The sequence below is a fragment of the Branchiostoma floridae genome, chromosome 16, assembly GCF_000003815.2.
Source record: "Branchiostoma floridae strain S238N-H82 chromosome 16, Bfl_VNyyK, whole genome shotgun sequence".
Lineage (NCBI taxonomy): Eukaryota > Metazoa > Chordata > Leptocardii > Amphioxiformes > Branchiostomatidae > Branchiostoma > Branchiostoma floridae.
The window spans coordinates 5,580,960-5,594,277 of NC_049994.1; the positions used below are offsets into that span (position 1 = coordinate 5,580,960).

The 13,318-nt window shown below is 43.9% G+C and overlaps 1 protein-coding gene across 1 annotated transcript in view; it reads left to right on the forward strand.

Annotated features, from left to right (window-relative positions):
• The first annotated feature begins 6,751 nt into the window (after nt 1-6,751).
• LOC118403326 (RING finger protein 32-like) overlaps nt 6,752-13,318 on the forward strand; it is a 9,308-nt gene continuing 2,741 nt past the window's right edge. Inside the window, exons 1-6 of the mRNA XM_035802028.1 lie at nt 6,752-6,910; nt 7,803-8,058; nt 8,600-8,742; nt 9,340-9,497; nt 10,292-10,400; nt 10,913-11,080. Of these exons, the coding sequence (XP_035657921.1) occupies nt 6,824-6,910; nt 7,803-8,058; nt 8,600-8,742; nt 9,340-9,497; nt 10,292-10,400; nt 10,913-11,080 (921 nt within the window). The 5' untranslated portion in view covers nt 6,752-6,823. The remainder of the gene's footprint in view (nt 6,911-7,802; nt 8,059-8,599; nt 8,743-9,339; nt 9,498-10,291; nt 10,401-10,912; nt 11,081-13,318) is intronic.

Genomic DNA, 13,318 nt, shown 5'->3' on the forward strand with positions numbered 1-13,318 from the left:
GTGAATAGTAGAGGAATACATCGGTGTTCATACTGTATAAGTTGGATTACGTCGCTTTTTCGGCCGGCGGGAATTTGCGCCTTGATATGTTACCGGCACTTCCTGTTCGCCGCCTGCAGTTCCATGACCTCCGCTGGGGGTCAAATCAAAGTGTCTGTTATAGAAAAACGAGCCGGCAAATCTATGCTCATCTTCAGATATTTTGTAGCTTGTACCCTCAACTTCAACATACTAAATTCTTGTGAATTGTATCTGCACCCTACTATAGGTTTTGAGTCGTCGAACCACCTCACTTTGGGGTCCTTAACCATGTAAATCCCCATACCCGAAAAACTGTGTTCTGAGACCTTCATCCACAGCGTGAATTCCCCAGGGACGGACAAGCACATTAAATTTGACCGATATATTAGTAATTGACCTCGGCTGACTTGAACTGTAACATTTTCGTTACCGTCTGACCCGCCGTTACCATGACAACGGCCGCCTAGACCGTTCCCTATGCTTAAGTATAGGACTTAGTGCGGTCTAAAGCCCGCTCGACTCCCCCCCCCCCCTTTTCCGCCCTAAAAAAGACAAACCCCCAACCCCAACCACTCAGAACGGTAGAATGTGGTCTGGCAAGCTCCTTATAACAGAAAAAGTCAACCAGAATATTAAATTTGTTGAGATAATGAGACCAATTAGCGGCCCCTCAGATAGTCCTTGTACAGTGCCGACACCTGTGCTAGGCGCCAAAGTGCAAAGTTGGCCATATCTCAGGAACCATTTGGATTTCTGATCTAAAATTTGGTACGGTTTTGTATCTTGACTAGTTTTATTGTATGAACGTAAAGAAATCCAAGGTCAAGTTGGCTTAAGGTCTCATAACACAGTAATTATCCGCGACCCCCGTCCCCAAAAGTAGTTCGGGTTAAAATAGTGCATCGCGGTACTTGCAAAGGCCGTATTCATTCTTCCGTGCACGACAGCGAGGTGGAATCTATGGTGAATAGTAGAGGAATACATCGGTGTTCATACTGTATAAGTTGGATTACGTCGCTTTTTCGGCCGGCGGGAATTTGCGCCTTGATATGTTACCGGCACTTCCTGTTCGCCGCCTGCAGTTCCATGACCTCCGCTGGGGGTCAAATCAAAGTGTCTGTTATAGAAAAACGAGCCGGCAAATCTATGCTCATCTTCAGATATTTTGTAGCTTGTACCCTCAACTTCAACATACTAAATTCTTGTGAATTGTATCTGCACCCTACTATAGGTTTTGAGTCGTCGAACCACCTCACTTTGGGGTCCTTAACCATGTAAATCCCCATACCCGAAAAACTGTGTTCTGAGACCTTCATCCACAGCGTGAATTCCCCAGGGACGGACAAGCACATTAAATTTGACCGATATATTAGTAATTGACCTCGGCTGACTTGAACTGTAACATTTTCGTTACCGTCTGACCCGCCGTTACCATGGCAACGGCCGCCTAGACCGTTCCCTATGCTTAAGTATAGGACTTAGTGCGGTCTAAAGCCCGCTCGACTCCCCCCCCCCCCTTTTTCCGCCCTAAAAAGGACAAACCCCCAACCCCAACCACTCAGAACGGTAGAATGTGGTCTGGCAAGCTCCTTATAACAGAAAAAGTCAACCAGAATATTAAATTTGTTGAGATAATGAGACCAATTAGCGGCCCCTCAGATAGTCCTTGTACAGTGCCGACACCTGTGCTAGGCGCCAAAGTGCAAAGTTGGCCATATCTCAGGAACCATTTGGATTTCTGATCTAAAATTTGGTACGGTTTTGTATCTTGACTAGTTTTATTGTATGAACGTAAAGAAATCCAAGGTCAAGTTGGCTTAAGGTCTCATAACACAGTAATTATCCGCGACCCCCGTCCCCAAAAGTAGTTCGGGTTAAAATAGTGCATCGCGGTACTTGCAAAGGCCGTATTCATTCTTCCGTGCACGACAGCGAGGTGGAATCTATGGTGAATAGTAGAGGAATACATCGGTGTTCATACTGTATAAGTTGGATTACGTCGCTTCTTCGGCCGGCGGGAATTTGCGCCTTGATATGTTACCGGCACTTCCTGTTCGCCGCCTGCAGTTCCATGACCTCCGCTGGGGGTCAAATCAAAGTGTCTGTTATAGAAAAACGAGCCGGCAAATCTATGCTCATCTTCAGATATTTTGTAGCTTGTACCCTCAACTTCAACATACTAAATTCTTGTGAATTGTATCTGCACCCTACTATAGGTTTTGAGTCGTCGAACCACCTCACTTTGGGGTCCTTAACCATGTAAATCCCCATACCCGAAAAACTGTGTTCTGAGACCTTCATCCACAGCGTGAATTCCCCAGGGACGGACAAGCACATTAAATTTGACCGATATATTAGTAATTGACCTCGGCTGACTTGAACTGTAACATTTTCGTTACCGTCTGACCCGCCGTTACCATGGCAACGGCCGCCTAGACCGTTCCCTATGCTTAAGTATAGGACTTAGTGCGGTCTAAAGCCCGCTCGACTCCCCCCCCCCCCTTTTTCCGCCCTAAAAAGGACAAACCCCCAACCCCAACCACTCAGAACGGTAGAATGTGGTCTGGCAAGCTCCTTATAACAGAAAAAGTCAACCAGAATATTAAATTTGTTGAGATAATGAGACCAATTAGCGGCCCCTCAGATAGTCCTTGTACAGTGCCGACACCTGTGCTAGGCGCCAAAGTGCAAAGTTGGCCATATCTCAGGAACCATTTGGATTTCTGATCTAAAATTTGGTACGGTTTTGTATCTTGACTAGTTTTATTGTATGAACGTAAAGAAATCCAAGGTCAAGTTGGCTTAAGGTCTCATAACACAGTAATTATCCGCGACCCCCGTCCCCAAAAGTAGTTCGGGTTAAAATAGTGCATCGCGGTACTTGCAAAGGCCGTATTCATTCTTCCGTGCACGACAGCGAGGTGGAATCTATGGTGAATAGTAGAGGAATACATCGGTGTTCATACTGTATAAGTTGGATTACGTCGCTTCTTCGGCCGGCGGGAATTTGCGCCTTGATATGTTACCGGCACTTCCTGTTCGCCGCCTGCAGTTCCATGACCTCCGCTGGGGGTCAAATCAAAGTGTCTGTTATAGAAAAACGAGCCGGCAAATCTATGCTCATCTTCAGATATTTTGTAGCTTGTACCCTCAACTTCAACATACTAAATTCTTGTGAATTGTATCTGCACCCTACTATAGGTTTTGAGTCGTCGAACCACCTCACTTTGGGGTCCTTAACCATGTAAATCCCCATACCCGAAAAACTGTGTTCTGAGACCTTCATCCACAGCGTGAATTCCCCAGGGACGGACAAGCACATTAAATTTGACCGACATATTAGTAATTGACCTCGGCTGACTTGAACTGTAACATTTTCGTTACCGTCTGACCCGCCGTTACCATGGCAACGGCCGCCTAGACCGTTCCCTATGCTTAAGTATAGGACTTAGTGCGGTCTAAGCCCGCTCGACTCCCCCCCCCCCCTTATTCCCCCCCTAAAAGGAAAAACCCCCAATCCCAACAAATAAAAAAGGGAAAAATTGGGCCGGGAAAGCCTCTTTAAAAAAAAAAATTCACCCCAAAAATAAAATTGTTTGGGAATAAGAAGACCAATTACGGCCCCCCCAAAAGCCCTTGTACAGGGCCGACCCCTGTGCTAGGCCCCAAAGTGAAAAGTTGGCCATATCTCAGGAACCATTTGGATTTCTGCTCTAAAATTTGGAACGGTTTTGTATCTGGACTAGTTTTATTGTATGAACGAAAAAAAATCCAAGGCCAAGTTGGGTTAAGGTCTCAAAACAATTCCCCAGGGACGGACAAGCACATTAAATTTGACCGATATATTAGTAATTGACCTCGGCTGACTTGAACTGTAACATTTTCGTTACCGTCTGACCCGCCGTTACCATGGCAACGGCCGCCTAGACCGTTCCCTATGCTTAAGTATAGGACTTAGTGCGGTCTAAAGCCCGCTCGACTCCCCCCCCCCCTTTTTCCGCCCTAAAAAGGACAAACCCCCAACCCCAACCACTCAGAACGGTAGAATGTGGTCTGGCAAGCTCCTTATAACAGAAAAAGTCAACCAGAATATCAAGTTTGTTGAGATAATGAGACCAATAAGCGGCCCCTCAGATAGTCCTTGTACAGTGCCGACACCTGTGCTAGGCGCCAAAGTGCAAAGTTGGCCATATCTCAGGAACCATTTGGATTTCTGCTCTAAAATTTGGTACGGTTTTGTATCTTGACTAGTTTTATTGTATGAACGTAAAGAAATCCAAGGTCAAGTTGGCTTAAGGTCTCATAACACAGTAATTATCCGCGACCCCCGTCCCCAAAAGTAGTTCGGGTTAAAATAGTGCATCGCGGTACTTGCAAAGGCCGTATTCATTCTTCCGTGCACGACAGCGAGGTGGAATCTATGGTGAATAGTAGAGGAATACATCGGTGTTCATACTGTATAAGTTGGATTACGTCGCTTCTTCGGCCGGCGGGAATTTGCGCCTTGATATGTTACCGGCACTTCCTGTTCGCCGCCTGCAGTTCCATGACCTCCGCTGGGGGTCAAATCAAAGTGTCTGTTATAGAAAAACGAGCCGGCAAATCTATGCTCATCTTCAGATATTTTGTAGCTTGTACCCTCAACTTCAACATACTAAATTCTTGTGAATTGTATCTGCACCCTACTATAGGTTTTGAGTCGTCGAACCACCTCACTTTGGGGTCCTTAACCATGTAAATCCCCATACCCGAAAAACTGTGTTCTGAGACCTTCATCCACAGCGTGAATTCCCCAGGGACGGACAAGCACATTAAATTTGACCGACATATTAGTAATTGACCTCGGCTGACTTGAACTGTAACATTTTCGTTACCGTCTGACCCGCCGTTACCATGGCAACGGCCGCCTAGACCGTTCCCTATGCTTAAGTATAGGACTTAGTGCGGTCTAAAGCCCGCTCGACTCCCCCCCCCCCCTTTTCCGCCCTAAAAAAGACAAACCCCCAACCCCAATCACTCAGAACGGTAGAATGTGGTCTGGCAAGCTCCTTATAACAGAAAAAGTCAACCAGAATATCAAGTTTGTTGAGATAATGAGACCAATAAGCGGCCCCTCAGATAGTCCTTGTACAGTGCCGACACCTGTGCTAGGCGCCAAAGTGCAAAGTTGGCCATATCTCAGGAACCATTTGGATTTCTGCTCTAAAATTTGGTACGGTTTTGTATCTTGACTAGTTTTATTGTATGAACGTAAAGAAATCCAAGGTCAAGTTGGCTTAAGGTCTCATAACACAGTAATTATCCGCGACCCCCGTCCCCAAAAGTAGTTCGGGTTAAAATAGTGCATCGCGGTACTTGCAAAGGCCGTATTCATTCTTCCGTGCACGACAGCGAGGTGGAATCTATGGTGAATAGTAGAGGAATACATCGGTGTTCATACTGTATAAGTTGGATTACGTCGCTTTTTCGGCCGGCGGGAATTTGCGCCTTGATATGTTACCGGCACTTCCTGTTCGCCGCCTGCAGTTCCATGACCTCCGCTGGGGGTCAAATCAAAGTGTCTGTTATAGAAAAACGAGCCGGCAAATCTATGCTCATCTTCAGATATTTTGTAGCTTGTACCCTCAACTTCAACATACTAAATTCTTGTGAATTGTATCTGCACCCTACTATAGGTTTTGAGTCGTCGAACCACCTCACTTTGGGGTCCTTAACCATGTAAATCCCCATACCCGAAAAACTGTGTTCTGAGACCTTCATCCACAGCGTGAATTCCCCAGGGACGGACAAGCACATTAAATTTGACCGATATATTAGTAATTGACCTCGGCTGACTTGAACTGTAACATTTTCGTTACCGTCTGACCCGCCGTTACCATGGCAACGGCCGCCTAGACCGTTCCCTATGCTTAAGTATAGGATTTAGTGCGGTCTAAAGCCCGCTCGACTCCCCCCCCCCCTTTTCCGCCCTAAAAAAGACAAACCCCCAACCCCAATCACTCAGAACGGTAGAATGTGGTCTGGCAAGCTCCTTATAACAGAAAAAGTCAACCAGAATATCAAGTTTGTTGAGATAATGAGACCAATAAGCGGCCCCTCAGATAGTCCTTGTACAGTGCCGACACCTGTGCTAGGCGCCAAAGTGCAAAGTTGGCCATATCTCAGGAACCATTTGGATTTCTGATCTAAAATTTGGTACGGTTTTGTATCTTGACTAGTTTTATTGTATGAACGTAAAGAAATCCAAGGTCAAGTTGGCTTAAGGTCTCATAACACAGTAATTATCCGCGACCCCCGTCCCCAAAAGTAGTTCGGGTTAAAATAGTGCATCGCGGTACTTGCAAAGGCCGTATTCATTCTTCCGTGCACGACAGCGAGGTGGAATCTATGGTGAATAGTAGAGGAATACATCGGTGTTCATACTGTATAAGTTGGATTACGTCGCTTCTTCGGCCGGCGGGAATTTGCGCCTTGATATGTTACCGGCACTTCCTGTTCGCCGCCTGCAGTTCCATGACCTCCGCTGGGGGTCAAATCAAAGTGTCTGTTATAGAAAAACGAGCCGGCAAATCTATGCTCATCTTCAGATATTTTGTAGCTTGTACCCTCAACTTCAACATACTAAATTCTTGTGAATTGTATCTGCACCCTACTATAGGTTTTGAGTCGTCGAACCACCTCACTTTGGGGTCCTTAACCATGTAAATCCCCATACCCGAAAAACTGTGTTCTGAGACCTTGTTGCTTGGTAGCTCCAAACAACAAATTTCCGTGAAAATTTAGAGGCCTTTGGAATGTTTTTATGAGCAATAAACTTTCGGATATTAAGATGAATCAGTATAGAAATGTTAGCGCGCCATTGTCGACCTCAACCGGTGGAAAGGCGAAGGTGAGTTTGCGACTGTATGGTGATGGGGAGGGGGGCAAACCTGAAGAAAACGAAATTATAACACCGCTACTGTACTTGGACCGATTTTGGTAAAAACAATTCAAAAATTATATGTAGATTTTGCAAGTGGCCCAAATTACGTATTGTGTTCCGAATCAATCGCCGGCCTCTAGCTTCTGTCCTTCACAGCTTCCGGAAAAGTACCAGCATACAAACAAACAAACTCAAGGAGGTTAAAAAAAAAGAAGTTTTTTTTAACCTCCTTGGTCAACTGAAGTGAATCTCCCCCATCACATTTGTTTACAGACTATTACTTTTTGCAACAGGAGACAACTTGATTTAAATGCATGTAATGATTCCATTTGTATAACACTGGTTGTAGAATAGAACTTGATTTGGAAGCAAGTCCTATTGAAACGTCCGTGATCTGTGTAAGAGAACATCTGAATGAATTGACGAAATTAATCTGAAGTGCCCTTCCTTTGGGGCACAACATCCACCTATCCATCCTCCATCTATCCTTCCTCCATCCACCCATCCCTCTGTCCATCAATTCATTCATCCATCCATCCATCCATCTATAGCTATCCTCCATCTATCCACCATTTACCCATCCATCCATCCTCCATCTATCCATCCATCCACCCTCTATCTATCCATCCATCCATCCTCTATCCATCCATCCTCCATCTAGTAGTATCCATCCGTCAATCTATCCATCCCTCTGTCCATCAATCCATTCATTCATCCCTCCATCTATCCCTCCGTTGGCCCTCCCTTTGAGCCTTTGATCAGTTTGAGTTTGAACCTAAAACCTCTTCATTCTTGGTTGCACACTGATCATTAGATTAAGCATTAAACCACATGACCGCCTGTCCATATATCCCCTCAGAGTTCCCCCACTACAAGCTCCACCACCCTGGCAGCAGTGGCCTTCCAGGACCACATCATGCGCAACCTGTCCCTGTCCGACCCCCTCAGGGCCAGACGACCCCTGCCGGTCAAAGGTCACCACCAGCGACCCAAACACATCAGACCCGTAGTGGACACCAGGAGGAGAAGACCCAGCTCGGACACTAAGACCAGGAAAGAAGAGATAGAAGAGAAGGAGTATGTGCTGGATCCTAAACCTCAGCCATTATCACTGGGTAATGCACAAGTCATTGTTATGTACATTAATGTGTTCTTAGCAGAGAGACTATCTTGTTCGTCCGTTGGCATCAACGATGACCAATGACATTACTCAGTACGTTGTCTCGTCAGGATGGGTGAGTCCTGCTGTGGCTGATGAGTCCAATACGAGCTCTAAAGGTTCGGAAAGACTAGGGTTTGTATGATAACCGGGTAGGCTAACGGATATGCACTATATTAATAACACGACTTACCTCACTCCACCCAAGTGTAAAAATGGGTGCATGACTTAGGATGGGGAGGTAAATGGCAGTGGAAGAAGAGGGTTGGGCTCCACCTTCCAATACTACATTGAAGTACTATGCCAAAAACACAGTGGATAACAGCCCACTTCTCCTATGGCCTGCTGTGTTGCACGAGTCTGGAGACAGTTCTCTAGTCTATCTTCCATGTCTACCATGTCCCCCCAACGACCTGGAGGTCAAGGGACCAGGTTTACAGGTAGTAGATGTCATACGGTATACGTGTATATTGATTGTTGCCCCACCATTGGTCCAGCCCAGAAGCTGGGTCTGGTGGAGGCTCCCAAGCAGCCCCTGACTGAGGAGGAGTGGCAGAGTGTGAAGCATCGCGCCAGTCGCCGTGACGACCATATCCAGCCCTGTGTCATCTGTAAGGAGGATTTCGGCACCCAGGAACAGGTGAGATACAAATGTAGTAACATTTGACAATACACAAGTTCACATACAAGTGAAACAAGTTCACAAACAGAAGAAACAAAGTTACATGCTACAAAGAAAGTCAGGAACTCAGGGTCACAAGGTGTAGATTAAGAGAAGGGACAGAGTGATGATCTGCCTAACAGCTTTCTTATAAACTACACCCTTTAAGTCATTGCTTTGTTGAAGGAGCACCAAGGAGGCTTTTTTTAACCTCCTTGGGAGCACAAAGAATTAGATGGGGACTCAAATGAGTATAGTTTTATTGCTGTTTGAAACAACCAAGTCATAACTTCCATGCCTAACAGGATGTCAGCAGGCTAGACTAATACAATGTAGTTTATATGTCGATGAAGGTTAGATATCCAGGTAATAAGATATGCCAAAAAGCAGTTACTTTGATTCCAAAATCTTAGTCAGTTGCTTGAGTAACTACTTCTTGGTGCAATGTAGTTGATTTCTAGATTAGCAGATTAAATTGTAGATTGATACATAGATTAATCTTTTATCCTTCACGTGCTTTCTGCCTGCCAATGCGTCACTGTAACATCATTGTGATCACTTGTATCATTTTTGCAGGTTCTCCTGTCCTGCTCCCATGTGTTCCACAAGGCTTGTCTCCAGGCCTTCGAGCGCTTCAGCGGTAAGAAGACGTGCCCGTTGTGCCGCAGGGACCAGTACCAGACTAGGGTGATCCATGAGGGCGCCAGACATCATCGTGTCAAGTGTGCCACCAGGTTTGTGATTCAATGATTGTTAGTTGTTGTTGACTTTTTTTTCTTTTCAATGTCGATTTGATTATGTGGATGCAGTGCTCTAGCCAGCCTGATTTTTTTTCTGTCCCCTAGATTTTGAATGGAAATCCTGTGGATCCTAGGGGGATCTGGGGTATGCTATCCGGGATAATTTTGAAATCTAGACCCTCTGAAATGCTATTTCCTTTATTTTGAGGGGCAAATTTTGCTGGTAGACCCAGCTTGGTGGAATTAGAATATTTCCATGCCATTTTTTGTCCGTCACAGAGAACAGAATGGGCAGAATTTTTGTCTGTCCCCAGCTGCAAAATTCTGTCCAAAAAGGACGGAAAGACGGATGCTGGCTTTAGAACCCTGTATGGATGACATGCTCCTGTGTGTGCATAAAGTTTCGGACATTTCCCCCAAAAATGTGTTCCACCATACTGTTGTTAATTGACAAATCAGCTACAAAATAAGGATATATATGCCGTGAATTGCAAAAATGATATTGGAAAACTATGCCAGTACACTATATGTAATTGTCATAGAATACCAGTGTCAATTCCAAGGTCAAGGAAGATGATGTGAAAAAACAAATTTTACAAAATTTATTTTTCGTATACCATACTCTGTGTTCTACTCATACCTTTTTTCAACCTTTCTGAACACTTACATTTCATAATAAAGGCAACTTTTTTTTGGCCAAACGTTTTATTTACAAGCTGTAATCAGTTTTGAAGTTCTCAGAGGATGTTTTAGATGAATTATGAAACAATATCCCCTTTCTCCAACAGAATCCAGGCGTGTTGGCGCGGCTATGTGGTGAGATGTTGGTACAGAAAACTGCGACAAACTGTTCCACCAAAGGACCCCAAACTCAGACAGAAGTTCTATGAAGATAAGGTAAAGTCTGTAGTACAATGCTGAATATTCTTGCAACACAAAGATATACATGGATCAACTTTTCGGTGACCACTATCACTTTCATTAGGATAAATACAGATGACCAATCACTTCAGAATGTAGAATTGAGTTCAATGTATACCTTTGTGTTGGAAGAAAGTTTAGCAACTACTATGATTACTGCCAACACTGACTGAACACAGACGAACTTCCACAATGAAGTAATTCGTTTTTTTTCCTTACCAAGAAGAAGGACTTTGGGTCAAAAGTAAAATTGATAATTATGCCCTGAAATGAAAATTTTTTAAAAAGTCATAGTACACAATTCAGACTTTTCTCTTGCAAAATTTTATGTGCTTATTCAATTTTAATAGAAATAGAACAACTCTCATTTCAACCTCATACATTATCGATATGTACAGTGCACAAAGTCCAAAGTACATATTACATATGTTTCTGTCTACCCTTGTAAAAAAATATGTTTGCTAATCTTTTTATTTTTGTTGCCTTAGTTTCAGTCCATCACAGACCGGATAGTCCAGTCCTGTGCGTACAATATCGATGACTTCCTGTCGGAGATCGACCGCTCCGTGCAGGCTAGTAGGGATGTGTTCAAGTTTTTTGACGAGAATTCGTGGAAACCGTTAAGCGAAGAAGAGTGGGAGAAGATACAACTCAGGGTAAGCATGATAGGCCTGTATATTAGTTAGGCCTAGAAAAAAAAAGTTGTGTTTCCAGACTGTTTCCCTACCTACCCTAGAAAAACCTGCCGACCCTGGACTTTTTTGGGGTGGGCAGTGGAGTCACATGGCTTCCACTTATTAGGTACCCATTTTTACACCTGAATGGAGTAAGGTAGGTCGAGTAAGGAAGTGCAACATCTAGCTAGGAGTATCAGGAATCGGCCATCCAAATAATCATTCATATGACTTACAGAAATAAGTCATTCATATGACATACAAAAGAAAGAAAGAAATTTGGGCTTGGCTTGAAATTCCTTTTTTTTTTTTGCCTTGCCGCGCCAGCAGCATGGCCTTGTGGCCACTATTTTCGTGGTTGGTTCAATGGTTCAATGGTTCAAGCAATGTTAACCCAGCCCTTCCAAAGGCCCTTCCAAAGGCCCTTCCCAGTTCTCTTTCTCGAGGACAAACTTACGGCTTAGGCGACCAACAGTACATCCCCGTCAATCTTTATACCTCCCTTTTACGCATTTGATAACAGTTGTGGTCGGTACTGAAAGCCTCTTAACATCTGGTTACATCGAATGAATGAAGCGTTCGTATGGTGATATTTCAAATCCATTGAAGTAAATATATAATCAAGTGAATTATCTCGCATAATAATTCGCATTACCTATTCATAAAGATGAAATAAATGCCTAATTAGACCAATGCATTGCATGTGAATATATAAGTAGGCAATGACGTCATCGAAACGTCTCAAGAACGTTTGACTAGGTATTTCAACGCTACCACGAAAACCCTCTGCCGTACGGCAATCCGTAAATTTACTACCATCTTCCCACACCCGTGGTACAAAAACTATCCGGTTCTAGAGGCAAATTTACCCATCAAAATAAAGGATATAAGTTTCTCTTTCTTGTGATGTGTTTCTTTTGCTTGAAAATTGTTTAAAACGCCAGAAATTTGCCGTTGAAAACGGCGCGCCGTAAGCGGGGAGGCCGGGGCTTCGGATCGTGGTTCCACACTTCGGCTGTTTTGATGTCATCGGCAAGTTTCTAGCATTCACGAAGGCGAAGCGCCGAGCTGTTTTCCCCGACGATCGCCCCGATTTGGCCGGCCGGCGGTGCCGCGCGATCCAAACGCGCCAAATTTTGGGCCGCGTGCCCCTCAGAAACGGAGGATATGTGACTGAAGCGGCACAAATAGAACCTTTTTTGACGCTACGGATGAAGAATTTCAAGGTAAAATACTTGACACAATTTGTAGTCTTTGGGGGAGGGGGGCGTTGAAGAAAATGTGCTTTTGAATAATTTTTTCTCAAGTCAATCCCAGCAATATAATTTCTATGCAGTGTTTCTTTATCCATGTTTTAGTCATGAAACTTACATGTATGTAAAATGTTTCTTAGTAATTTTTTCTTATTAGTTTATTGCTTTCTTTAGCATATTTTACATATGGATCATTGATTGGCCTGTTTTGTACTACTAGTATTTCTTTTCACTTGTTTAACTTGAGGCACCATGGTAACTTGAGGTACCTATGCCCAATTTTTAAGAAAATCTCAATTGTATTTTCAATGTCATCGTTACTGTTGGTGTGAATCATCCCTTGCCTCGTTCCAAGACTAAAATACCATTTTGTATTTTTTTCACTTGTTGAACTTGAGGCACCGTGCCCCCTGATATGGGTCAGCCGGGTAACCTATGCCCAAATTTTTCAAAACACTAATGGCATTTTTGTTAACGTGAAAAATTTGTGCAACCAGATTGTGTATTCTTTGTCAGATTGTGCCAAGGGTTTTTCTGGTGTAGCAAAAATCATAAATATGTACTTACCTGCAATATTATACTCTTGTCTCTACTATCAGCCAGGTTCCTACCGACCGGGCGAGGTTGTCGCAGTTGGTACTGAGGTTCAGTCGCAGAAGATGGCTCAGAAACAGTGACACTTACCTCCTTCCATCTTGTTGCAGGTATTTATCTACTTAATCAATGATAATAAGTTAATCTATTCCTTACCCCAACTTGCCTTTCTTTCTTTATTGAATTCTTCATTTCATTATTGGATCATTCTGAATCTTTCGTCACAAGAAAGAAAGAAGTCATAAGTCATAAGAAAGATGATGATGTAGATGAACATCAGACGTGGTACTGGAGTAGGTCGTCATCCCCTCACATGGAAAGACATTATCACCATGATGGTAGACATGTTAATCATGAAACTCAAATAATTTTG